General features: G+C 52.7%; 1 protein-coding gene across 5 annotated transcripts in view; it reads right to left on the reverse strand.

Moving 5' to 3' along the window:
• Positions 1–5,589: 5,589 nt before the first annotated feature.
• GTF2IRD1 (GTF2I repeat domain containing 1) overlaps positions 5,590–24,215 on the reverse strand; it is a 56,645-nt gene continuing 38,019 nt past the window's right edge. The window contains exons 14-28 of one of the 5 annotated variants that reach the window (XM_032201113.1): positions 23,131–23,220; positions 22,706–22,765; positions 22,161–22,226; positions 20,914–21,097; positions 19,948–20,006; positions 19,684–19,749; positions 18,662–18,745; positions 17,687–17,870; positions 17,030–17,058; positions 12,547–12,594; positions 9,346–9,423; positions 7,854–8,046; positions 7,457–7,494; positions 6,382–6,518; positions 5,590–5,728 (exon numbers count right to left, since the gene is read on the reverse strand). In XM_032201113.1, the coding sequence (XP_032057004.1) occupies positions 5,654–5,728; positions 6,382–6,518; positions 7,457–7,494; positions 7,854–8,046; positions 9,346–9,423; positions 12,547–12,594; positions 17,030–17,058; positions 17,687–17,870; positions 18,662–18,745; positions 19,684–19,749; positions 19,948–20,006; positions 20,914–21,097; positions 22,161–22,226; positions 22,706–22,765; positions 23,131–23,220 (1,391 nt within the window). In that variant the 3' untranslated portion in view covers positions 5,590–5,653. Of the gene's footprint in view, positions 5,729–6,381; positions 6,519–7,456; positions 7,495–7,853; positions 8,047–9,345; positions 9,424–12,546; positions 12,595–17,029; positions 17,059–17,686; positions 17,871–18,661; positions 18,746–19,683; positions 19,750–19,947; positions 20,007–20,913; positions 21,098–22,160; positions 22,227–22,705; positions 22,769–23,130; positions 23,221–24,215 lie in introns of all 5 variants that reach the window. The other 4 variants (XM_032201112.1, XM_032201116.1, XM_032201115.1 and 1 more) reach the window with 4 other exon arrangements.

Consider the following 24,215-nt stretch of genomic DNA (forward strand, 5'->3'; position numbering starts at 1 on the left):
GAGCCCCGACTGCAGGGTGCTCCTGGTCACCCCCCTCCACCACATCTGCCTTGCTGTCCCCTCCAAAGCAATGACCTTAACTCAGGAGCCTCCCGTTGCCATTGGTTTTAGTGTCTCTATAAAGCCCACCAAGCAGGCAGGAATCCTGCACTGGCTCTTGTGCCGCAGTCTTTCCAAAGAAAGAAGCATTTTAAAATCATTTTCCTTTTGTGACAGAGGATTATGGTGATAGTCAATATGCACTGCTCTAAATATCAGCATTAACAACAACAGCAAAAACTAACTCACAAAAAAATAACCAAACTTGACACATCATCTGAAACTGCAGGTGCCAGGAATAGGTCCTGGGGACTTCTAAACGCATCTCCTTCAAGCACAAAAGCAGTTACTTCGGAAATACATGGCAGATCTGTGCAATGAGATGCTTGGGTGAGCACAGCAGTAAATGTGAACATCGCGTGGTTGTGCCTCATATTCAGCTGCTCCCGCAAACTTATTGAGACAAAATTACTGTTTTTTTCCCCCCCCCGTTATTAGGAGGAAATTAGATTGGGAGTTTGCCAGCAAGGCTTTATCATCTGAGGTTAGTTTTTTTTTGTTTTGTTTTGCTTTTTGTTTCCTCCTCCTTGCTCCTCACCAAGCCACCTTTGCCAGCAGAATCACAAAGCCTAGCCCAAGCTGCTGACGAACAGACCCACAATTTTCTCCGACATGTCTGATACAAATACCCGCAAGCTGGAAGAGGGATTCTTGAACTTGTTTGCTCTAACGGAAGGAAGACCTTTCTAATGACCTACATTTCTAGGAAAAGGGACTTCAGGAGCGTTTTTTTTTTTTTTTTTTTTTAAACATTACAGAACTATTTTGTGGTAAACTGTAATACATATATTTATGTATACACACTTATACCAAAGCCAAATAACAACAAAACCAACAAACAACTTCAGGAGCCACGTGCCTCCGGTTTGTTATTTCAGCCCTTCTCCCCCACGCATGTTCCTGCGTTAGGAGCTCACAGGGATGGGGATGGCAGCCTGGCTGCCACCGGGGTCACCTCTTGGGCTCCCTGACACCTCGGTGGTGCTGCTCTACCTGGGCCTTCTCCCCTCCCCACGTCTCCTCCCAATGGAGCTGAGCCCACCCGATGCAGAGGTGAAGCAGCTTAGGACAAGCACAGAGGGGACGCTCCTGCAGCATCTCAGTGCCACCCGCCTGGGGGCCTTCCCCAGGCAATCCCCTTTATTTAGTTTTGGGCTGAACACGCTCGGCTGTCACTGTTACTTACCCGTGTGCCAATCTGTTAGCACTTCTGAACATCACTGACTTATTGCATCCTCATTGCCAATTAGTCTGCACGCTATCGACATTTGGGCGTGAAGACGACTGGCATTTTATTTTACTTTATTCTGTTCTGGCTGCAGCAGAAGACTGATTTACTGACACAGACAGCAGCAGCACAAACAGCAGCTTAAAATGAGTTGTTAGCATCATTAGAGCAAGGGTCAGGCTGCTGGCTGCAGATGAGGGCTTTCCTGAGGATCTCATCTCAGCTCCGGCCCAGCCTACGCAGGGCTTTGTCAGAGAAGTCCTGTGCCACCCCATGGCAAAGCAGTGATGGTGCTGCCTGCGGTTGTTTTCTTAATTCTCCTCATTCATTTCCAAATGGATCGCATTGATTCGGTCAGGGGTAAGGGGGAAGCACACTTTGGAGAAGCTGAAGCAGGACAGGAGAGGCCACCACCACGAGGCACCCAACCACAGGGCTCCCGGTGACGGCCAGGCCCCAGCAAGCAGCACTGGTGTGGCACAGCCACACGCAGGGGACAAAAGCAGTCCCTCAGTGCTCGCCCAACGCAGGACCCAAGAGGATCGGAGCAGTGGGCCCGGAGCAGCGCTGACACCTCAGCTCGGGTTCAGCAGGACCAGCACAAACAGAGGCACAACCCAAAGCGCCCACCTGGCCTCCCCCAGCACAGGCCACCTGCGTCCCTCCCAGCTCAATCCCTGGAGCAGGGCAGGAGGTTCCTGCCCCCATGGGCCTTACCAGCCTGGTAGTCCTCAGCAGATCTTGCTGCCAGGCTTCTCCAGCCTCCCTGTGAGCCCACACCAGCTTTCCATGGCACTCTTTGGCGCTACCATAACCAGTCCTTGAGCAACAAACACCCCCACTCCCCTCAGAAACCTCCTGCCCAGGCTATTAATGAGGACTGTTAATGTGCAGGTTAACGAGCAGCCTTGTTGCCCTCCTGTGACCCACAGCTGCTACCTGAGATGTCTGGCAGTCTTTCTGCCCCACTTTCCCAATGGTAAAACAAGGCAAGGGCTGCCCAGCACCAAGTCAGCCATGTCCCAGTCCCAGTCCTGGTCCCAGTCCTACCACGAGGGCTGTGGAGCCACCTTGGTGAGGCTGCTGCAGGGGCCTGGGCCTGTCCCACCTCAGAGGACCCTCTGCTGGGTCTTACCGTGTGAAATAGAACCACATAATTTTAATGATCACAGGGGTTCATTGCACTTAACCCTCTCCTCCCCCCAAACCCACTGATGAAAATATGTTAATCGTAGCCTGAGCTCAGTTTGGCCACATCCCTCTGCCTCTGTACCCCACGGAGCTGTCAATCTGCCTCCAAGGCAGCTGTTTCAGATGTGAATTTAACAAAAACAGTTGTAATTGTCCTGGAGAAAGCACCCACATTGGGACCCTGGACATCTTGCTATGGGAACGGCTTTCTTCTGCCTCATGCGGTCCTGTGCACTGGCACAAGGCGAGCCCCAACCCTGCTGCAGGCCTTGGCCGAACCCTTCCAAAATTAAAAATGAATAAATAAATAAAAATACAACCAAAGAGCTGCTTCTCTGGGGTAGGGAAGCACCAAGCCCTCTGGCGTGGCTGCAGCAGTGGTTTGTGACACATTTGCCCTCTCCCCGCAACGTTTCGCCTTGAAGCGTTCGCTCACACATGGATTCGGGCTCTGAATGGAGGCGCAGATGCTGTTTATGCTGTTCTCTAGCATCTCGTTGCACTATATTTTTAAAAAATGATCTGAATCAAAGCGCTCATTCTTTAATTAAACTTCATTTAGCTGCCATCTGCCTGGGATCAAAATGGCTTCATGTTTTGCAACTCTTAATGAGGATTGTTATTGGATTTGTAAACACATAAACAACAACAAAAAACCACCACCAAACTCTTTGAAAAGTAATAAAAGAGGAACGCGGCTTAAGTGTTAAGATCTGCATCTTCATCTCCTAATTGTAACCAAGCACATCCCATTCAGCAGATAATCATGTTACACACAAAAAACGTGTATAAAAATACCCTGCAACTGGAGGACCGAGGGGAGGGAAGCTGGGGGAACCACGGCTGAGTGAACCCAGCCCTAACGCGAGCTGCGGCGTTTTGGCAGCAGGCAGGGTCAGCACCGCTGGCTCCTGTGCAAGCGCAGGCACCGGTGGTGGGAGCTTCCTACCCTGGTCCTGGACAGCAAAAAGGGGGTGCTGCGACCCTAAAACCCCCAGAAATTACAGTGGAAACGACTGCTATTCGCTCCCAAAAATGTAACTGTTGTCTGAGCCCAGCAGCTTCAAAACCCAGCCTGGGTATGGTGGAGGTGGCAGCCACAGAGCATCGTGCCCCATCGGGCAGGGCTCAAGCTGCCCCGTGGAGTGGGGTTTTGGGGCACGGGGAACCCAAATTGATTAAACAATTTAGCCAGGTTCACAGCAGGGAATGCTGCAACTGGATTTGGGTTCAGCGGGACCCTAATGCACCTGTCTGGAAAACCAAACAACCAAGTGGGGAAACAGCCCTGCCATCTCCCTTCTCACTTTCCTTATTTTTCCCCTGCCTTTTCCAGCCTTTACGATTGCAGTGCGCTTTCCGAACTAAGTCATTAGTCCCCGGTGTAGCTCTGGTGCCCTAATTTAACTCGGCTGCCTGGATGCCCCTGCCTTCAGCAGCGACTCAGTAATCCAGCCCCACAGCCCACCCCGAGCCTGCCCCACTGCTGCTCACGGCCACGGGCCGGGGTAGCGCTGCAGACCTCTGCTCATTACTGAGCCTCTCCACCGCCTTCGGTGGTCCTGAATGAGGCCTTTTAACTGCAAAAAAAAAAAAAGAAAAGTCAAAATATAATGAACGTGCCCTCCCAGGAGACACCTCCTCGGGGTGGTTTGATCTGTGAGTAAGCCCCTTTCACACATGTTGGGAGAGAAAAAAAGTATTTTTACCTCTGAATCATGTTTCTTTGTTTCCTAATTGGAGATGCCACGGGTCTCAGCATCAGGCAGAAACATAAAAGACTTCAGATTTTGCTGCTGACTGTTCAGATGTCAAACTGTATGTCTAATTGGGGTCACTGATACAGATCTTTGCCCTTCTTTAGGCTGCTGGCTTTGTGCCTTCTCCTACGTTTGTTTGGGCTTTTATTATCTCATGCGATCATTTGCATCCAACTCCACAGCAAATATGAGTCAAGAAGAAGGAAATAAAATTGCAGCCGCTTTGAAGCAGCTCCACCCGCGCTCAGAATCCTCTGGTGGCATGGCAAGCCAAGGACTCAAGCAGACTGAAAACCCATAAAACAAATAAAGCAGCGCATTACACTTGTTAAACTCCTCATGAGTTTGATCTCTCTGTCTGATACCATCCTCTTCCTCCTGGAGCGCATGTCTGGATGCCTGGGGGGCAGCTTTGCTTCATGGGAAAGGCTGTGACCTGTCCTGGAGCCTGCAAGGAGCCTGGGCAGTGGGTACTGTGGCACTGACTTCTGCACAGAGACGTTTCTGCTCGCTGGCTCCTTACACCATCAAGCATTTGCTCCAGACACATCTCACCTGAGCACAGCTCTCAGCACGCACAAGCACTGATTAAATACCTGCAGCAGCAATAACAGTGATCAGCGACATCAGCATCTGCTGCCAAAATCTACTAGCAGAATTATGTTAAAACTGTGAATATTTCATCTAGCATCCCTCAATTTACTCGGTTACTTCATCTGGCTCTCATGGTGCACAGAGCAGCCCATGGGGCTCTCCCACATGCTTGCAGCTTGTGGGCCAGCGACACAGAACCGGCTGAGCATCAGAGAGCAGCCTGTACTCACCGCGTGAGCTTTCCTCCCTCCAGAAGGCATCAAAGCCTTGTAGGAAATCACGGATAGCAAAGAACTTCGCTGTTTCAGAAGACAGTTAAATGCGCGTAACCAAAATTGCTTCTGTGACTTCACTGCTGCAATTTGGTCCTGCTCCTCCTGCAGCTCTCAGTAAGTTTTTACACCTTTGATTCAGACCTGAGGACATCAGTGGCAAGTGAATCATCAAAGCGCGTCGAACCTCTTGGTTTCAAAGACTGATGATGCTAAAAATCCTATTCAGCAGCCAAAGTGTAACGAGGAGGTCTGTCCAGAGGAGCCCTCCTGCACTTACTCTTACCTACATGTGCCATTTGTCAATAATGTATGTAACAAAATAAGTACTTTTAAGAGCAAGGCAACACTTTTTATTTTTATTTAAAAAGGCCTTGATGGCAGGAATATAGTGTAAAAATCATTGGAAAAACTAAAAGGCATTGATACATATTGGAATATACACTTTTTACATAAATTACATTTATTTATTTATTCTTTCATTTGAGGTTCTTATTCGGTATTGAGGTCTAATAGTTAATAGGTCCTGGGATCTGGACGTTTAGACCACCATAGTCTAACATGTACATGTTCATGGGCCATTGCTGAAAGAGAGGGAGAGAAAAAGAAGGCAAAAGTCTCTGTTAGGACACAACACAAAAACATGCATACATCAAATCTCTGACATGTTCAGACACAGGCAGTTGCTCCCACTTTCCAAATAAAAGAACCAACCCAAAAACAAAACACCACCAGCAAACCTGACAAAAACCTTCTAAGCTTATATTTCTCTTGTGTATTTTTTTTTTTTTTTAAAGTGTTTGGTATCATCCACAACCGAAGCCAAGCCCTGAGGGAGAACAGGTTGAATGCATCTCCACTGATCTCATTTCCTATTTTTTTGCAGTTTTGATGCATGCCTGAGCTCAGCATCGCGCCCGGACAGGGGACTGGAGGGGGGATGCCGGGTCCTGCCGAGAGGTGCTATGGGGCCAAGGTGCCCCCGCTGCCTGCATTTGGGGCCCGGGGGAGCCCCCGGGAGCATTGCTCCGCTGACACCCCCAACAAGCCCGGCAGGAAAACGCAGCCCCAAAGCTGCGCCAGCTCCTTCGCCAAACCTGGTCGTGCCACTTAACGTCACACTTTAAGGGTTTGTTGGGTGGAGGGAAGTGGTGACGGTTCGAGGAGAGCAGAAAGCAGCATCCTGAAGCAGAAAGATAGGTAGGCAGTAACCCACTTAATATTTGGAAGGCTTTACCACAAGAGAGATCTGATTTGTTGATGACGTGGACTCCATATTGGAAGAGGAGGAGGAGGAAGATGAGGAAGAGGAAGATACCGAGTTCCCTTCGGAGATCCTCTTCCGCTTCCTCTTGGGAACACTGCTGTCTTTTTCTGCGGGGAGAGAGGGGAGAAATGAGGTGTCTGAGCCCCGTGAGAGTGGCCGAGGGGTGTGCAACCCCTTGGGCATGGGGATTGCTCCTGCAGCTGCCACCTCTCCTCCCGCTGAGCGTCCCTGCACCCAGCGCCGTGCTGCGGCTGGGGACATGGGCTTCACCTCTGCCACCTGGCACCGAGCTGCCAACAGTGCTCAGGCACCCCCAAAATGGATGAATCACAAAGTCCAGCCCTCGCAGAGCCTGATAGCCTGCAGACGGTGCCCGTGCTGAACACTTCAGGGCTGTGACGTTGCCAGCTCTGACACCAATATGCCCCTATATATATGCTATGCCCATATATGATACACCCATATAGATGTGATATACTCTCACTTACATACGTGCCTATAAAATTTCTCCTTGTCTCATTTTCCATCAGCTCACAGATTGCAGGCTTGCCAGATCTCTCTCCTCTACCTAGCCACCTATTTTCAAAAAAACTAACAGGATCCTAATTATCTCTGGGTTGCTAATTCTGACACGTTTGATTAAATGAAATTTATTGGGGAGGATGGGACAGAGAGAGAAATACATTCGGAGGGATCACAGAAACCTTGTTTCCTTAGAAGCTCAACTGATAAACGATGGATGAAATTAAGGGCTTTAACCAGCGAATAAATTGCTCACAGTGAATAAATTGCTCATGGGAAAGGGACAATCAAATCCTCCAGAAGACGATGAAAATTTGAGTCTAATGGCACAGGTCTCTCGCCAGCTCACAGAAATACAATCATCTAAGATGACAGCTTGCTCCTGAGCCAACGCTGAGCCTGACTTTTCTGTTTCCAGTAGGATGCGGGAGGGACAAATGCCTCCCCACAGCCCCCCATCCATTTTGCCCATATATTCTCTGCCACGCTGCAGGGAAAGCCATGGATATGTCCCAGCCCTTACCTGTTTGTTTGGCCTCAGTGCAGATTTCAGAAAAAGGCCTGTGTAAGAGACAACATGGGGTCAGAGCACGTGGACACTTTCCCCCCGCTCTCTGGAGGGAAGCAACCCCAAAAAACTCAGCTGGGTCTCTGGGCCAGCCCCTTATCTGCCCCATGGTGGCCCCTGGCCCCTGTGCCATGCCCCTTCCCAACACCAACACCTCAAACTGTGCAAGAAAGAGGGGAAAAATGGCTGGGCACCTCCCGTGGTGCAGGACTGTGGGTGGTGGGGATGGGGCAGGTCCTCTATGGGTATGTGGTCCCATGCCGGTGGCCCCATGGGGCCTTACCTGACTTGTAGCTGGGACAATGCTTAACCAACTAAAACCTCCCCGTGCCGCAGAGCTGGGGGAACTTACTGGAGCTGGTTTATTATCACCATCCGGATGCTCTCCCGTGCCTTCAGGATCTTCTCCAGCCGGTGGATGTCGTAGGTATTGGGGTTTCTGAAAGGGATATCGTCCGGCAGGCCGGTGACCTCCACCGCGTCGGGGCTGTCCCTGATGAGTTTATAGGGCACCATGATGGGCCGGTTCAAGCCCAGAGCCTCTCCTGTAAGGGCAGAGCAGAGGACACCACACCAGCTTTACACACAGGGCTCGGGACCATGCCAACAGAAGGATCGGGAGACCAGGGGGGAGCTGGGGAACCCACAGATGCTGCGATGACCACGGACCTGCCATGGGGCTGCATCGCCACATCCCACTGAGCTGTTTCACGTCTGCCTGTCCTATTTATTTCCTGCCTCTAAATTGTTGGTTTCTGCTGGTCTCTAGGAGCCTCACGTGGAGGCTGGTTCACGCCCCAGCACCTCTGCTCAGTGCAGAGCGCACCCACTGCCCTGCTTGCACCATGCACCCAGCGAGCCCAGCACCCTGCCCGTGGCTGGGCCAGCACCAGCGTGGGAGGATGTTTAGGAAGCAGGGCAAATGAGAGGGATTTGTCCATCTCTCCTCGGCTCCAAATATAGGCAGTTTTGGGGTCACTGGGGTGTGGAGATCACATCCAGCACGCTGCATTCAGCAGCCCCCAGGAGCCCCAAGAATTGCTCTTGCCCACTTTTTGAAGTCCTTCAGCCCTTTGGCCTCCACAACACCCCACGGCAGCAAAATATGACGATTTAATGATGTGCTGCATTAGAAGTACTTTCTTCTGCGTGGTTTAAGCCCACTGCCCGTTTCTCTGGGTCCCCCTTTAGTTCCTGCACTTTGGGGAACAGCACGCATCCCTCCCTTCTGTGCTGGTCATGGTTTTACAAGCCTCTCTCCCCACCTCTTTGCCATCACTTGGCCGTTTCCCTTCTCTTTCAAGCAATTATTTACATCCTCCTCCTGGCTCCTATTTCTCCCCACTTCCAGCTGATTTTCCTGTGATGCCTTTTCCCAATGCCCAGCGGGGATGGGTGGGCTCTCCAGGCAGCACAAGGAATCCGCAAAGGGCATTTGCAAATCTCCCTCCACCTCCTGACCTGCTTTTCTGCCGCAGCTCCAGCAGGCTGGCGCAGGGTGGGCACGCACCACGGCTCACGCTAGCTCAGGACACATCAAAAACGCATCGAAGGCTGATGGCAGCCTGAACAAATCCAGCTCCCGGGCTGCATTTCGCCCTCCTCCCTCCCCGCTCCAAGGATGAGCTGTCACCAAGAAGGTCACGGTCCCACCTGCGGGAGCGAGGCGCGGGAGCGTCCCCGGGGACGGGCTGCAACACGGAGCAGCGGGAGGAAACCTGTGCTGCAGCAGGCTGCCGTGTGCTCGGCCTATAAATAGAGCCCTTCAGCCTAATTAATTTTAACTACGGCTGCTGTCAGCAAAAACAAACTCGCCTTGCTCTGTGTGCAGATGGGAGACTCACCGTATTTTTCATTGAAAAGCTCTTTCACTTGCTCTCGGAGAATCACCTTCTCTCCAAGCCTGTTGGCGTCGTCCTCATCTGCAAAGCAAAAAAGGGCAGGGAATAAAACCTCCCGTTTCTTCCTGACCCCTGGAAAGCCCACCCCACCGCCACGTGGGGACAGCTCAGACGCGGCCGTTCCTCGCTTGCACCTTCTGCCACCTTTCAGAGCAGCGTGCAGGAGCTATAAAATGCTGCCAAATCTGCATTTGCCACGCGCTGCCATGGCTGAGAGCATTTTACATCCACTTTGCGGTGCTGGAAATGACTGCAAAATATGCAAAGCGATGGAGACTCAGGCCCTGAGCGCCACAAATGCTCCCACAAGTGATATCAAGGAATGAGATAGCGCTTTTATAGCCGGGCTCCTAAGTACAGTATTGTTTTATAATACGCCATATAATCAGCTTGGCTTTACTAACTTTTTTAATTATCCTCATCACGCCAACCAGTTTCTTCTCCGCTCTCTCCTTTTAAATGACGTGCCCGTGCCAGGACACTTCTCCCCAGCTATTCAGCATCCTCGGGGGGCTCCAGGTACCGTCTGCGGTACCTGCTCCTTGCGATGCTTTCCCACCCCCCAGACACAAAGGACAGCCCAAACGAAGCTTTTCCACCTCTCTGTGTGCCTCACCCCCCCAGCCCTGGGACACGAGGCAGGACCACGGCACCCAAGTTGGGCAGAGCAGGGGTGGGCGCTGCCTTCCCAGCCAAACCGAGTGGGTCCCCGCTGCTCTAAAGCAGCCGCCAGTGAGCTGGGATGTGCGCGGGCACCATTACACAGGAATTTAATTCAGCTCCTTAAATACAGGAGTCCCAGAGACATCACCTCCACCAACCAAGCTTGCCATGCTGAAGGCAGGTATTTTGCCCAGGGGTGGTTATTTGAAATACCAAGGTGAACGCTGCAAGCCTTGGCACAGCTGTAAAGGACCCGAGCATCCTCTGCCTGCGGTGCGGGGCTATTTAATTTGATTTTGAGCAATCACGTGGCTTGAAATTTTGTTTTATGTACATATGGAAAACCTCACGTGGGTCCCTGCCTCCCTGAGAGGGGATTTGGAGGCTGGTGCTCAGCACCGCCACTCGCAGCAGGAGCCCCACGCTTCGGCTGCTGAGGGGCTGGGTCCTGGGACGAAGCTGCCACCCTTACATCTTGGTGCCCTGCTGCCCCAGGGAACAGCCCCAGCAAAGCCTCTTCTCGAGCTGCTGAGCCTGAAAAAGGGGCTTTTGTATGCCCAGACAGAGCTGGGAGCAAAGGGGAGAAGTTTCTGCGAAGGAGCCTTTGGGCCAAGTTGTGCTTCAGATCCAGAAACATCAACAAAAGGAGCTCGAAAGGGATGGAGTGAAAAATAGGTAAAATGGCAGAAAATAACACAAACATCTCCAAGGCCCTCTGGTTTCAAGAAACAAGCCGTCTGCTTGCCGTGCCACTCCTGAGGCCGTGGCACTGCTGCAGGGGGGCTGGCGGGGGCAAACCCTGCGGGCTCCCTCTGTGACTTCCCTGTCATTTCTGCTCAGTTGCTGGGATGTTCGCACACACCCGCATGGGTATAGATGGTAGCAGACAAAGAAACATCAGAATGACGTTGTTCTCACTTGGTTCATTTTCCTCTGAGACTGAAAAATGCAGAAGCTCTTTCCTTTCCGCTAATGCCCCGGGAGACCCAACTGGCAGAAACACAATCCCAAGGTTTTTTGTGTTTTTTTTTTCTGCCTTGTGCAACGGGCAGCGCTCCCGAATTCCCAGCCGGGGACACAAGCCAATGCCATGAAAAAGCTGGAACTGAGCATGCGTAACAGAGAAGCCAGAGAGGAGGCTCTGTCCCGGGGACCTGCCCCTGCATCCTCCGTGCCCCCACCGCCCCTGGGCAAGAGAGATCTCAGCCACCTTTACGTTAGACATTTGTCACCAAGGATGCGCTAAGTCCTGAACAAAAAGCGGGTTTATGCATGCTGCTGGGTTCAAGTCTGTGCTATCAATTCAATTTATTATTTTTTTAATTAAATAAGTAGCCAGTTGACTATTTTTTTTCCCCCCAAAAAAATCTGTAATGTGCTTATTGCTGTTTTATCACCGGACTGGGACTCCCTGCCTCTAGCAATTAACTCAGCAGGGGCACCCTTACGCCTGCACCGAGCCCAGGCACGAGCTGGGGATGCTGATGGGGCACCGTGGGTGTCCGCACCCCAAAGGCATCGCACCCCGAACCTGGGTGATGAATGAACCCCGCCGTTATCTGAACACCCGGGTGCTCCAGCATGTCCAGCAGCAGGTGACCACTGCCCAAATTACATCCCCACGGCCTGGTAGCCGCTGCCCTCACAAGGGGATTGTCCCTCCTTGGGGCAATCCCACTGCTTTCAATGGAGCACGCTGCCAGGCTTGGGATCAGCATGCTGACCGCTGTCAGGATCTGGCCCTGAGCCTCCAGAGGACCCCCACACACCTCTCCTCACCTTCCAGCTCTTCTCAGGGTGCAGTTCAGTGACACCAGTGCAAATCCGGCACAGACCCGCTAACACTGCTGCGGCTGCTCCGCAGTGACCCGGGGTTAAGGCAGACAGGGGCAGCTCCAGCTCTGCATGTTCTCAGAGCACAACTAGAAACGTGTGGGAGCACACGGTGAGCATCCAGGCACGGCCACAACCCCAGAGGATGGGAATAAGCCCAATCCTGCCAAAGAAACACCGGCCCCTGCACCAGGCAGGCTCCTCTACTCCTATGTTAGCGGAGACGTTAAATCCTTGGAGCCTGCACAACTGCACACCAGCACCCAGTGTATTAAAGCGAAGAAAAACATAAAACAAACCAACCCTCCCCCAAAACCAGCCCCCAATCTGTGCAAGTGCTCATTGCGAATGGCAGGGGACCTTTTAACACCGTAATTGCTGGGCCACGTGGAGGAGCTAAGCGTGACTTGTCAGGTTGGCGCGCCTCGAGCAGAGCTGGCACCGATGGCCACAGCCCCGCGGAGGAGAGAGCATCAACAGCACAACACGGGGCTGGCACACACAGCCGGGCTGGGCGTCACAGGGAAACACAGCAGAGAGGAAAAAATACCTGCAATTTGGGGTTGGAACGCATTTTCATTCCCACATTAATAGGCAAGTGCATTTCTTGTCTGCTACCATCTACGATGCACCAACTGAGCTACGTACCATTCAAGGCAGCGTACGCTTTTTCCAATGACGTTATCCGTCTAGGGGCTACAGCGCAAGTTAAAAGAAGAAAAAAAAAAAAGGAGAGAAAGAAAAAGAGAGCAATGAGTGCTACAGCTTGGTTCTGTGTTCACAAACAAAAGCAAAACCCAGGGCGGTGCTGTCCCGACTAAGGGTGCTCTGGTCCCAGGTCCTCGTGGCACAGAGCTGGCGGTGGCTGACCTGCCCAGGGGCTGATTTGGGGAACTGCCTAAGGCCCCGAGCATCCCACGGGGTTATGCTGTGCCCCTAAAGAGCCTGGGGAACACTTGGGAGGGTGGGCAAATGTCACCGGGGGGAAAAATTGAGGTTGGAGCAGATGGAAAGCGGAGGGGAGTTGGGTTAGTTCTGCAGCTATGGGGGGAAACAGAGCAAAGGGCTCCCTGCGGGGAGGCTGGCCTCGCCTCTGGCTCATAGAAACAGCGCCAAAAAGAAACAAATCTGCTGGGGAAAAGCCCCGGCGAGGGGCCAGGGCCACAATTCCCATGGGGGGCAGCAAACAGGAACCTCAGGGGAAGGGGTGAGCGAGCAGTGGGGCGCTGCCGAATTTGCTGAGCGGAGAGGAGCAACAGCACGCCTCCCAGGAGGGGCAGAAAAGCAAACAGTTCCAGCAGGTCCGGGGAAGCAGTCCCTGAACAAAGTATTTTGGTGAATGTGTAGCACGAAGAGGAAGAAATGCAGCTGGGGAACGCCTGCACAGGCAAGGGAAACCCGCTGGGGAGCAGGGTCGGGGTGCTGGAGCACGGGCAGGGGGTGAAGGCAGGTCTGGGAGCTACTGAAATATATTTTAATTGTTATTTCTTTGGGAATAAATAAAACAAAGCCAAACGTTTTCATCCTCAGGTGAAGATGTCAAGGTGCTGTTATTAAATCAGGCTGATTAAGGAAGATAATTGAATTTCTTGCCCTGGTAACCCAGGTGTGCTCAGCCACCCACCAGGGTCACGGCCGCTGCTCTCGTGTGCGGAGCGCGCACGCGCCGCGGCACCGCCAGGACATGGCAGTGCCCAGTGCCCTGCAAAATGCAAAAAAAAGGGGGATTTTGGGGTTTGGGGGCCTCTGAAGACCACAGCAGGACATGAGGCTGTGGGGAGTGGGAGCAAAGCAAAGCAACTGCAAGGCTGGGATCGGCTGGGCGATGGCACTGCCTTCCACGCGAGGATGCTGAGTGCACCACGTGGAAGGGAAAAGGAGGCAAAAAAACAACAACAAAAACGCAAAGATCTGGGATCCCAACCACAGAGGTGCTTAAAGCAGGCCTGGAAGCCACGCAGCCATTTACACCATCATCTGCTCCATGTTCAGACTAACAATGCTGACCAGTAAAGCAAGAAATAATTCATCCTGGATAAAGGCAGGCAGAGCAGAAGGGACAACAACCTGGAGGCTCTCACAGGGCTTAAAAATGGGGCTGAGGGACGTGGGGATGCCTGGGAGCTGTGGGGATGGAGTGAGCCACGTTTTGCCCTGGTTCCTGCTGGATCCAAGAGCTTTTCTCTCTCATTTTTTTTTTGTGGTTTGGAGTTTCCAACGTGAGGCACATCTCATCAAAGTCTTGTGGAGGATTGTGCTCTTGTGATTAAAAAAAAAAAAAAAAAGGATGCCTGGATGTGTGTTTTTTTTTAATTAAAGAACACTGCCTGCCCTACTTTATTAATTGGAGTATGGGAAATAATCTATCAGGGTGGTGGGGAGTTTGGGGAATAGGACAGATGGAGCTGGTGTACATTTTCAATCAAAGCACATAAAAATTAACATACAGAAAGATATTTTTTTTTTGCAAGATTACTTATGCCTGATTTTTTTTTTTTTTTTCAAAGGCTCAAATTAAGCCTGTTTTGTATCTCTGTGCCTCAGGAAAGACGAAAAGAAAGGCTAAGTGCTGTGTTTGTAGCACTGGAGCTTCACCCCTGCTCCCCCACTCCTGTTTGAATGCTGTCAAAAAGGGGCTGGGAAGGTCTTTTGCCCCGAGCAGACACCAGCAGCGGGGAGAAAAGGAACTGGAAGACAAAATGCCAGCCTCTGGAGGCCAGGGGGGACAAAGCCCCGTGGGACCCCTGCCCCCCTGGCTGTGCTGTGCCTGGTTTGGGGTGCAGAGGGGTTCAAACCATCCCGGGGACAGGGATGCTGACTGCAGGGAGCAGCACGTGGGTAAGGTGCTGGCAGCTGTGCCAGCAGCACCAGGAGCACTGCTGAGCCTTGACAGGCAGCTGGAAACCTGTGCTGAACGACTGTGCTACAGATGCCGGCCTGCTGTGGACACCAGGGAGCACCCACGGCTCCCCATCGCCTCGGGATTTGCTTTTCCCTAAAAATGGCCCCGTTCTCAGAAAGCACCGCTGGGCACCTCTGTGCACGCAGGCATCAGCCGATCCCATCCCCACAGCCGTAAGGGAGAGAGCACCGTGGCAGAGAATTCACAGATAATTTGGAGACAAAGAGCACCAGGCACCCGCATTGTATTTAAAGCCATTTATCTGGTTCTGTTGCACTCAAAAAAATGGGTCTCCTAAAATCAGAGAAGCAATAGAGAACCCGCCCCCCTGCAGCCCTGCGGTTATTTGGGCGGTTATTTGCCATGCAGAGGGTGCACAACCTCCTTAAAGCAAGTGAAATGCTGTTAATTCACCTTAAAAGCACCTAAAATCACACCAAAGTGATTTTTTTTATAAAAAAAAAAAAAAGCTCATGTTCAATTTCCTTCCTCCCTTAAAATGTATACTTTTCACATCATTTCTGGCCAAGATGAGCCATGAAAATGTAACCTCCCTTCTATCTATGAAGTCATCTCCTGGGCTTTCCGACCTTCAGGTGCCTTTGCAGTGCCCTCCCGTTTGGGAGTAGCCCTTGCTTTTATTTTAACACTCCTCCACGAAATAAAAGAGATGTTCATTGATTTTGTTCTAATGCCAAGCATGCACTTCTGTTGGTCTTAATTTCATGTGGCAGGACTTCACTACAAAAGATTGAGGCAAAAAGAACATGACAGCCTCTCTTAAATCTGAATTTTTTATGATCTATGGCTATTTTGAAATCATTAATTTTGTTAAGGCAGATAAAAAGCGATCGAAGCAAACGCGAGGGATGTGCCACTGCGTGGCCACCATCCACCGAGGTGTGAGACGATGGAAAAGCAGGAGAGAGGTTAATTGCTGTCAGTGGGGATTTTTTTGGGGGGCAGGGATGCCGTGACCTCCTCCAGAGCCCTCTAGGTAAGACAATACACAGCATAAAACGTCTTTGATTTCGTGCTAGCGTGGGCAAACCCGTGGTGCGCACGTTCAGCTGGAGAAGGAGGGAAAAAAAAATGTGCACGGAAAATAAAATCAAATTCTCCTACATCTCTATCTATCACGCTGCATTTCCAAGCCAGCTGGCAGGCTGAAAGATTTGCCTTCTGATGTGCTCCTTCGTTAACGGGGCGATTAGTGTCAGGTCGGTGTCTCCTAACGCAGCTCCGCAGCTCTCGGCAGGGGACGGGAAGGGCTGGAGCAGCGGCTGCGCCCTCAGCTCGCCCCAGTGCCACGTCCCTGCGACCCCATGGAAAAGCCACGTTCTGCTGAACTGGCAATCGCCCAGGGCTCGGCCAAAGATCTGGCTGACACGAGATAAGGAGGCTGATAAGGAGGCTGCTAAGGAGATAAGGAGGCTGCCCCAAAGCCTGCGGAGGTCTCAGGGGACTTCTCCGTGGAGGTGGCCGGGCAGGGAGCCGTGCCGCGCAGCCCCTGCTCCCCGTTTTGCAGACAGACCTCCTCGTGTCGGAGCCGTCTCTGGAGTCTACCACCTCTCTGCAGCTCCCAATGAGGCCATACAAATGTTTTCCTCTCTGTCATATTTTTCTTCCCTAAATTGTGCCATCTCCGTGGAGGCTGGCCAAGGAAATGGAAAGCCATCAATAAAGACGACAACGGTTTTTGCACCCATCTGTGCTCTTCCACTGGCTGTAATTACAGACATTTAAAACAAAGACAGGTTTTTAACTGCATTTCTAGCAGCAGCTCTTTTCCAGGGAGCCCAGGAGGGAGAGATGGAGCTGCAGACCGGTGCAGACCGATGGGGGTCCCGCAGCTCTCCCCCCTCCCCAGCACCTCGCTGGTGAACCCCCGGCTAATTGCGAGGTGTTTACTTTTAGGAGCGTGCGCTTTCTGAAATGCAGAACCTGGACTCCTGCCCTAGATTAGCTCTTCAAAAACGCTGTCATTTCAAGGAAACAGCGCCAGTACAACTGCATGAAGCTGAGGCCAGCTGCCTCGGTCAGGGGAACAGCATCAGAGGCAGCAAATAACAGCACAAAATAAAGAAATGGGAAATGCAGGAAAGCAAGGTCGGCGACAACCTTCTCCCAGCCGATAAAATTAGTGCCCCATTCACACCATGCAGCTCCCTGCCCAACAATAAACACCGAGCCAACGCGTTGCTTAGGCAAAAAGGCATCATCTCTTACCGGGTTTGGGGATGAGTCCTTGGAAAGGCCTGTGAAAAAGAAGGAAAAAAGATTTCAAATGATTTCAAAAGATTTCACGCTCCTGGCTCTGGGCAGCACGCTCTTTGTGGGTATGAAGACACGCAGCGGGGCCCAACAACAGCGATGGATTCACGTGAACCTCTTTCCCCACCCATTTGCACCACTGCCTTCCCCTTCCCCACTGGTGCCCCCCAGTTTGGCTGCAAAACCTGCCCATGGAGCCATCCCCCTGCTGCAGGAGCCCGTCTCTCTGCCCTCGCTCCAGCACTAACACTTTTCTCCCACCTCAAGTCCAAGGAAAGCTGTTTGGGATTTCCCTGCCCATGCACCCGGTGCCCTGCAATCTCCCACAGAGCCGTTTTGGGGGCTGCAGCCCTGCCGGCGCCGCTCTCAGCCCCTTCCCACCTCCTTCCTGGGCAGCAGGCAGGAGGAAGGAGCAGGAGGAGGCTCCATTTTCTGACCCACTCCAAAGCATTAAGTGCCAGCCCAATTGCTGTCTTGGGGCTGGAGGTCTGTGCTGCATTTACGAGGGCTGGTGGAGCCTGCAATGCATTTAGGATGAGGCACAGCAGCCCCGTGGCTGCTCCCTCTGCTTTCCCCCTGCCCGCGGGGTGCAGGCAGCCCTGGGGGCCGTACCTCGTCACTGTGAACTTGATTTTGTCGGCCACAGCCAATATCCGCTCCAGGTTCTGGGAGCCAAAGGTGCAGGGCTTGCGGAAGGGGATGCCGGGGGGCAGCCCCTCGATGATCACCGAGCCCGGATTGCTTTTGATCCGCTTGTATGGCACTTGTACGGGGTATTTGATCCCCAAGGCTTCACCTGGAAGAGAAGCAAGAGGTAAGCGTGCAGGATGGCAGCGATGTGACCTTGACCGTGGCTCTGGCTCCATCCCCAGTCCCCCCCAAACCCCGGTGTTTGCTTGGGGACATTCTTTGGAGATAACTTCACATCCACGTCCCCTCTCTGACATCTGGCTGTAGGGCTGAGCCCACGGGCTGCCTGGCAATAATCCCACTGGCTTGCTGGCTGATGGAGAGCAGATCCTGGGGGACCTGGGCGAGGCTCACCCCATCCAGAAAACGGGATAAAGGCAGTGCCTTGCCTTGTGTGATACACAGCAGGTGCTGGGTGGGCAGGGCATGGGGATACCCTGCAGAGCCCAAGAAGGTGTCCCTAAAAGACCCTAAAAGATGGGAAGAGCAGTACCTGCACATCCAAGCACTTGCTCTATGCCCCCCCTCCCCTTATTCTCTTCCACCCCCATCCCTAGGCACTCAGACAAATCTCTCCAGCTCCACTCATGAAATCTCCAGCGCTGTTCTGCACAGAGGGGGGATAAAATATGGAACAGCCCATCCAGGGACGGCACAAAGGGTGCCATGTGGGAGCCACCCACACAGCCAGCGCCTGCGGCAGGGAGCACTTCTTCCCCTCCCCGGGAAACAGAAACGGGTCCTTGGGCACCCAGCAAAACGCCCGCTGCTCCGCAGGGGAAGGGGGAGACAAAGGGAAGCACCCAGCGAGGAGGTGGGGGGAGAGAGGGAGGGATGGGGGCAAAAAATCAGGGAGGGGAGAGGGGAATGAGAACAACTCCCACCCTGATTCCTCACCGTATTTCTTATTGAACAGGTCCTGGACTTGTTCCCGCAGTGTGTTAGCGATGTCTATTCTGGAAAGCCTGGCATCATAATTTTCTGTAAAATAAAGAAACAATTATGGACTTCTGCTGTTAAATTAAAAGGCACTCTGTGACTTTTAAGTAATACGATTTTCTAATTATAGGAAAGTCCTTATCTCGCAATTAGCTAATCTCTGGAGTAGGCCATTCAAAGTCCTTAAAAATAATCTAAACAGAAATATGTTTTTTTCCCCTGCCTGTTTGCTAAGAATAAAAGCTGCATGAAATCGAAGATTCAGTCGTGATAATTAGCGGCGTTAAAATAAAGCACACTCAAAACCCTGCCTGAAAAGCCGAAGCCCTTTAAAGGCCTCCATCCCTCTTTGTGGACTGCTCAAGTGGGGCAGCACTTGCCTATAACAAGCCAGGGGCTCTCTGTGGCTGCTCCTTCCCCTGATTTTTTGAGCCGCCCCAAAAAGACGTGCCCCGCGCTGGAGATGTGCTGTGGTGGGAGCGGTGTTTGCACAAACATCACCCGGGTGGAAAAAGCCACAAAAAAAGGCAAACCCCGAATCTTACAAGGCTTAATTATGTGTCTCGCAAGGTCAGATGGCGAGATAAGCAAAGCTGTTTAATTAGGGCACCACCCAGGGCACTTCAAGGCTCTCCTGTGGACCTGCGGGACCTGCCCCTGGCTGCGCATCCTCCCTCCAGCCTGCCTGCTGCCTCTCACCCCGTCTCCTTTCCTTTCACAGAATCACAGAATTTTCTAGGTTGGAAGAGACCTCAAGATCATCGAGTCCAACCTCTGACCTAACGCTAACAGTCCCCACTAAACTCCTCCCTCCCATCCTTGATTCTACTGACCCCTCAATCCCTACAATCTCACGGTGGCTCCTTTTCCACCTCTGTTGCCTCCATGCAGCCCACAAGGGCTCTGTGGTGGCCAGGGGACGTTCCCCGAAGCCCCCCCCCGTACGTGCAGGCCCGTCCCGAAGGCCTCTTGGGGCTCACCTTGGAAGCCCTGCCTCTTCACAGCATCGTCCAGCAGCGTGTCACTGCAGTCCCTCTCGGCGGCAGCTGGGGCAGGGGACACAGAGGGTTAGGACCCGCGGTACCGCCGAGGGGATGCACAAGGGCTGGGCTCGGCAGCGCCAAACGCCACAGCTGCCTTTGCACAGCCCAAAAATGAGGTGGAGAGGGACGGCACGAGATGCGCAGCAGGGAAATGGCCCCGTTCCTCTGGTACCCTGCCCTTAACGGTGCTTTGAAGCCTACCTTTGGCTCCTGGGCTGTCCGACGCCATCTCCTTAACGCCCTCTGCCAGCAGCTCTGGCCTGGAAAAGAGCAAGAAGCAGGCGCAGCGTGAGCGAGCCCCCAGCCAGCAAAGCCATCAGCGTTTTACTGCTCCATCCATCACCGAGGATAACGCTCCTCCAGCCGCAAACCCACTAAACATATCTGGCTAATGCAATTTTAAAGCTCCTGCAGTACAGCAGGGGAACTTCGGAAATAATTTTCATGCTGACAGCCTCTTTAGCGAGCCCGTGTAACACTCCGTGGGATAAGATTAAGCCCGTGCTGGCTGAGCAGCTTAAATCAGTGCCTACAAACTTTTATGAGATGTGGTCCTGCGTGCGTCTCGGGGACGGGAAAAGCCTGCCTAACTGCTTGCAACATACAATTGGCACACAAAATTGTCGTTGTTTGGGTGAGAAACCCTCAAAGATACCTAAAGACATTTAAAAATCCATCTCTGTGGGATTCTTTCCCGGTGCCGTTGCTGCATGTTGCCAGTGGCATCTTACAGCTCCCCCAGCTTCTGTGACACCCCCTCAGTGCAAGGACAGCATCTGCCTGATGCCTGTAGCATCCAACACCCCTCTGGGACGCAGATGTGCACAGCTGGACCTTGGCTGGAGCCGCTGCACGCAGGAAAACCCTCTGGGGCGCCCAGCCCCTCCTTGTCCCACGCCTGACACCCTTGGGTGCTCCCTGCTCCTAAGGCCAAACCCTTGCAAAGGTGAATTTTAAAATAAAAGACGAAGAGGGAGAGACCAACAGCAACACCGCTGACACCTTGGGAACTGCCACATCATTTGATGGCTCCTAATCAAACAAATTCACTGAGGGTGACCAAGCGATGGGTGCTCTCCAGGACACTGCACGTGTGTGTGCTCCCCAGGAGCAACAGCTCCGAGCTGCAGCACCCTCCCTGCGGGACGGGCACTCCGCTTGCCTCACCTTTTAATGACAAACTGGATGTTGTTGCTTGCTTGCAGGATCTTCTTCAGCTTTGCAATCCCGAAGCAGTTGGGGCGCCGCAGCAGGATGCCCTCCGGCAAGCCTACGACGAACAGGTCCTCGGGGTACATCAGGAACTTGGAGTAGGGGACCTTGACTGGCTCCGATATTCCTATGGCTTTCGCTGCGGGAGGACCATATCTCGTTAGTTTGCCCCGTCGGGTCAATGCAGCAGAGACACGATAATCAGTGGGGTGTTGGAGAGGTTTTGGGGCCGTTTCTGGTTATGCTGGTAGGGCCGTCCTGTCCGCCTGATGCAGGTGGGTGGGAGTCAAGGCGTGAAGCCAGGCAGCCCCTAGGATTTCTGTTTGCGTTTGCTGCTTTTTTGTGACCAGCTCAGTAACACATCCTGAAGCAGCTGCAAGTGTTTGCAGCGGGGACACCACACCCAGACCTCCCGGCCATCCCTCAGCCCCACAAGGAGGGGGGTTATCTGCTCTCGCAGCTCTGCCTCTGGCATTTGGTGGGCCACACGGGCAGAGCTGCACCTCCTGTCCCCAGCAGCACAGAAACCTTTCTGCCAGCTCGCAGAGCGCACGTGAGCTCGTGCATTTTTCCTGAGCTACGTAACCTTTAGGAAAAGTCGTGGGAGGTAAAGTACAATATTTTGTCTGCCACCCCGAATGCCCTGATGAACTTAATTAAGTTAGGAGACGCATCCTTTGGCACCGAAAGCAGGCAGTAACCTGCTTTTTGTTATTTTTTTACAGCGTGCTTCCCCAGCAGACCTCTTTGCCTTTCCTTGCGAGGAGGAGGGAGCACGGGATGCTTGGTGCGTGCCCCCAGGGCAGGGCATGCAAGTGCCAGCCCCTGCACCCAGCCAGCCCTCCTGGCCACGACACAGCCCAGAAGGATGGAAAACCCTCTCGGATATTTCACACGAGTGCTGGGCAGCCCTGCCAGCCCTCCGCCTCTGCAGGAGGAAGGCTGAAGGTCACCGCCACAACTCCTGGGCTGCAGCCAGCAAAAAGGCATCGAGGAAGCCAAGGGGAAGAGCTGCAATAACGAGGCCCAGGGAGACTTCAGATGCGTTCATAAGCCCGGCAGACAGCAAATGAACAAATTAGATTGCACCTTTCCTCAGCAACCGGTTTGGAAATGGTAGGTGACATTTCTTAGCAATTAGGAGCTCCCCGCGGCCGCAGGCAGCACTTGGCATTACACACACGTGTCGATGACCAGCTCACCGTATCTCGTGTTGAACAAAATTTCCACTTGTTTCCTCAAATGACTTAAAACGTCCCCTATACCATCTGCAAAAAAAAAGAGATGCTCTGAGAAATCTGCTGCCTCCAGTGCAAGCAACATGCAGCGAAGGTGAGCAGCCCTCGTGAGCTCGTCCTGCCCCCAAAGTCAGAGCCGGTCCTGTGGCAGCTGCCTCTGAACCTCCTGAGCGAGGAAGGGCAAGGATGCAGTACCAAGCTCCCCGCTGCACAGCAGCAAGGAGGAAAAGATAGGGAAAATGTAAGTCTGGGCAAAATATGCTACCAGTGTGAGAGGGAGGGCAGAGACCTCCTGCTTGTGCATGGAGATGGTGCTGGTGGGATCTGCTCCAGTCACCAGCACACATTGTCTGAGCATTTCACCCCAAAATACAGGGGTGCCCTTCTGCATGGAGCTTTCTGGGGGCTGGATGCTTTGCAGGTGCTGTAGGCAGCCCAGCGAAATACATCCGTGTCTGTCAAAACCTCCCAAACCTTGCAATGATTGGAGATGTTCATCAGAACCTCACCTGATCCCTCCATCTGCTTCTCCTCGTGTCGTGACTCCTCACCAGGCCCCTTCTCGGTCCCTGCTGAGGAAGAGGAGGGTGAGCAGCAGCCAGCACCAGCAAAGCCAGACCAGGTATGAGCAGGAGCCTTCCAGGTCCCCCACCATCACCCAATGACCCCCACACCTCTCACTGAGCCCCTGCCCAAGCACAGGCTCGGGCTGGCAGTGTCACAGCGTCCCCTGGGACCCTGGCTCGTGCCATGGCAGCACCCAACACGCATCCCCTGTCTACCAGAGCTCCCAGCCAGCCTAACTGAGACCATGACTCTGGAAGAGGGTCCTGACCCCATCACGTTGGCTCGCATTTACTCATTTCTGATACAAGCATGAATTGCCGTGCACTGGATGGGACATGCAGGCTCCCGGCCGTGCCATTTCCCTCACCTGCTACTGCATCTAGGATGTAGCTCGACTCCTCCGAGGCCATGTGCGTGGTCACCGGGTCGTGCATCTCATCCGAAGTGGGTGATCGGTCTGTGGACAACACACCACGGGCAGCTTTTGTTTCAAGGAGAGGGGCACCAACCCCAAAACCTTCTTTTTTTTTCAGAAGGGGTTGGCCCATCAGCAGGGGCTGCACTAAGGGCACCCCCAGTCTAGGTGGGATCCCCATGCGCCGTGGCCCACAGCATCCCCAAAATGCACCCAACCTCTCAGACCAAGGGGAAAGAGCAAGGTTTCTTCCTAACTTTTGCAGAAGGTGAAGAGCAAAATGGGTTCAGAATGATTTAATTGGCTTAACTCCATCTGGACACTCAGTTCTAGCTTAAAAAATTAATGCTGCTTGAAACAACTCCACCTTGGGAAGACCATCCCACTAAAGCTGCCTTCCTCCCTGAAATGCCACCTCCTGAAGTCTCCCTTACACATGTATGTGTACGCCCTCGTAATTTAAACCTGTATCCCCTAATGCCAGACTCTCCGATGCCCTCAAAGAGCTATCCAAATTTAGCTTTAAATAAACCTTTAGCTAGTTTAAATACTTCAATCAGGTCACTTCTTAATCTTCTCCTCACAGGATAAATAATCCAAATTTCATCAATTTCTCCTTGTACATGAGCACCTCTTTTCTATTAATCATCTCCATTGCCCTAAGCTGTACTCCCTCTGATTGAACTGTACCTTCAAATAAGGCAATAAAAAGTGGAGTCCAGACTTCAAGTGTGATCTACCTGGCTCTGGAGAAGTGATAACACCTCCTCCTCCCCCGCACTGCCAGCTCACCACGCATTTAACTTTCTTCTCTTCCACGAGCTGCCAAGTTGAAAATGAAAACGTTTGATCTACCGCTAGCCCTCGCTCCTTTCTCCATCCCCTGTAGTAACCATATGTTAAATCCTTTCTGCGATAATCCTGGAGCGACTCCCAGAACATGGACCAGTGCCTTGGGGCGCAATGGAGATTGCAGCAATTTGGGTGCAACGAGGATCAGCATCACTGCTGCCGCCAGCATCGCTCGCTCTCGGGCA

The sequence above is a fragment of the Aythya fuligula genome, chromosome 20 (genome assembly GCF_009819795.1).
Source record: "Aythya fuligula isolate bAytFul2 chromosome 20, bAytFul2.pri, whole genome shotgun sequence".
Classification (NCBI taxonomy): domain Eukaryota; kingdom Metazoa; phylum Chordata; class Aves; order Anseriformes; family Anatidae; genus Aythya; species Aythya fuligula.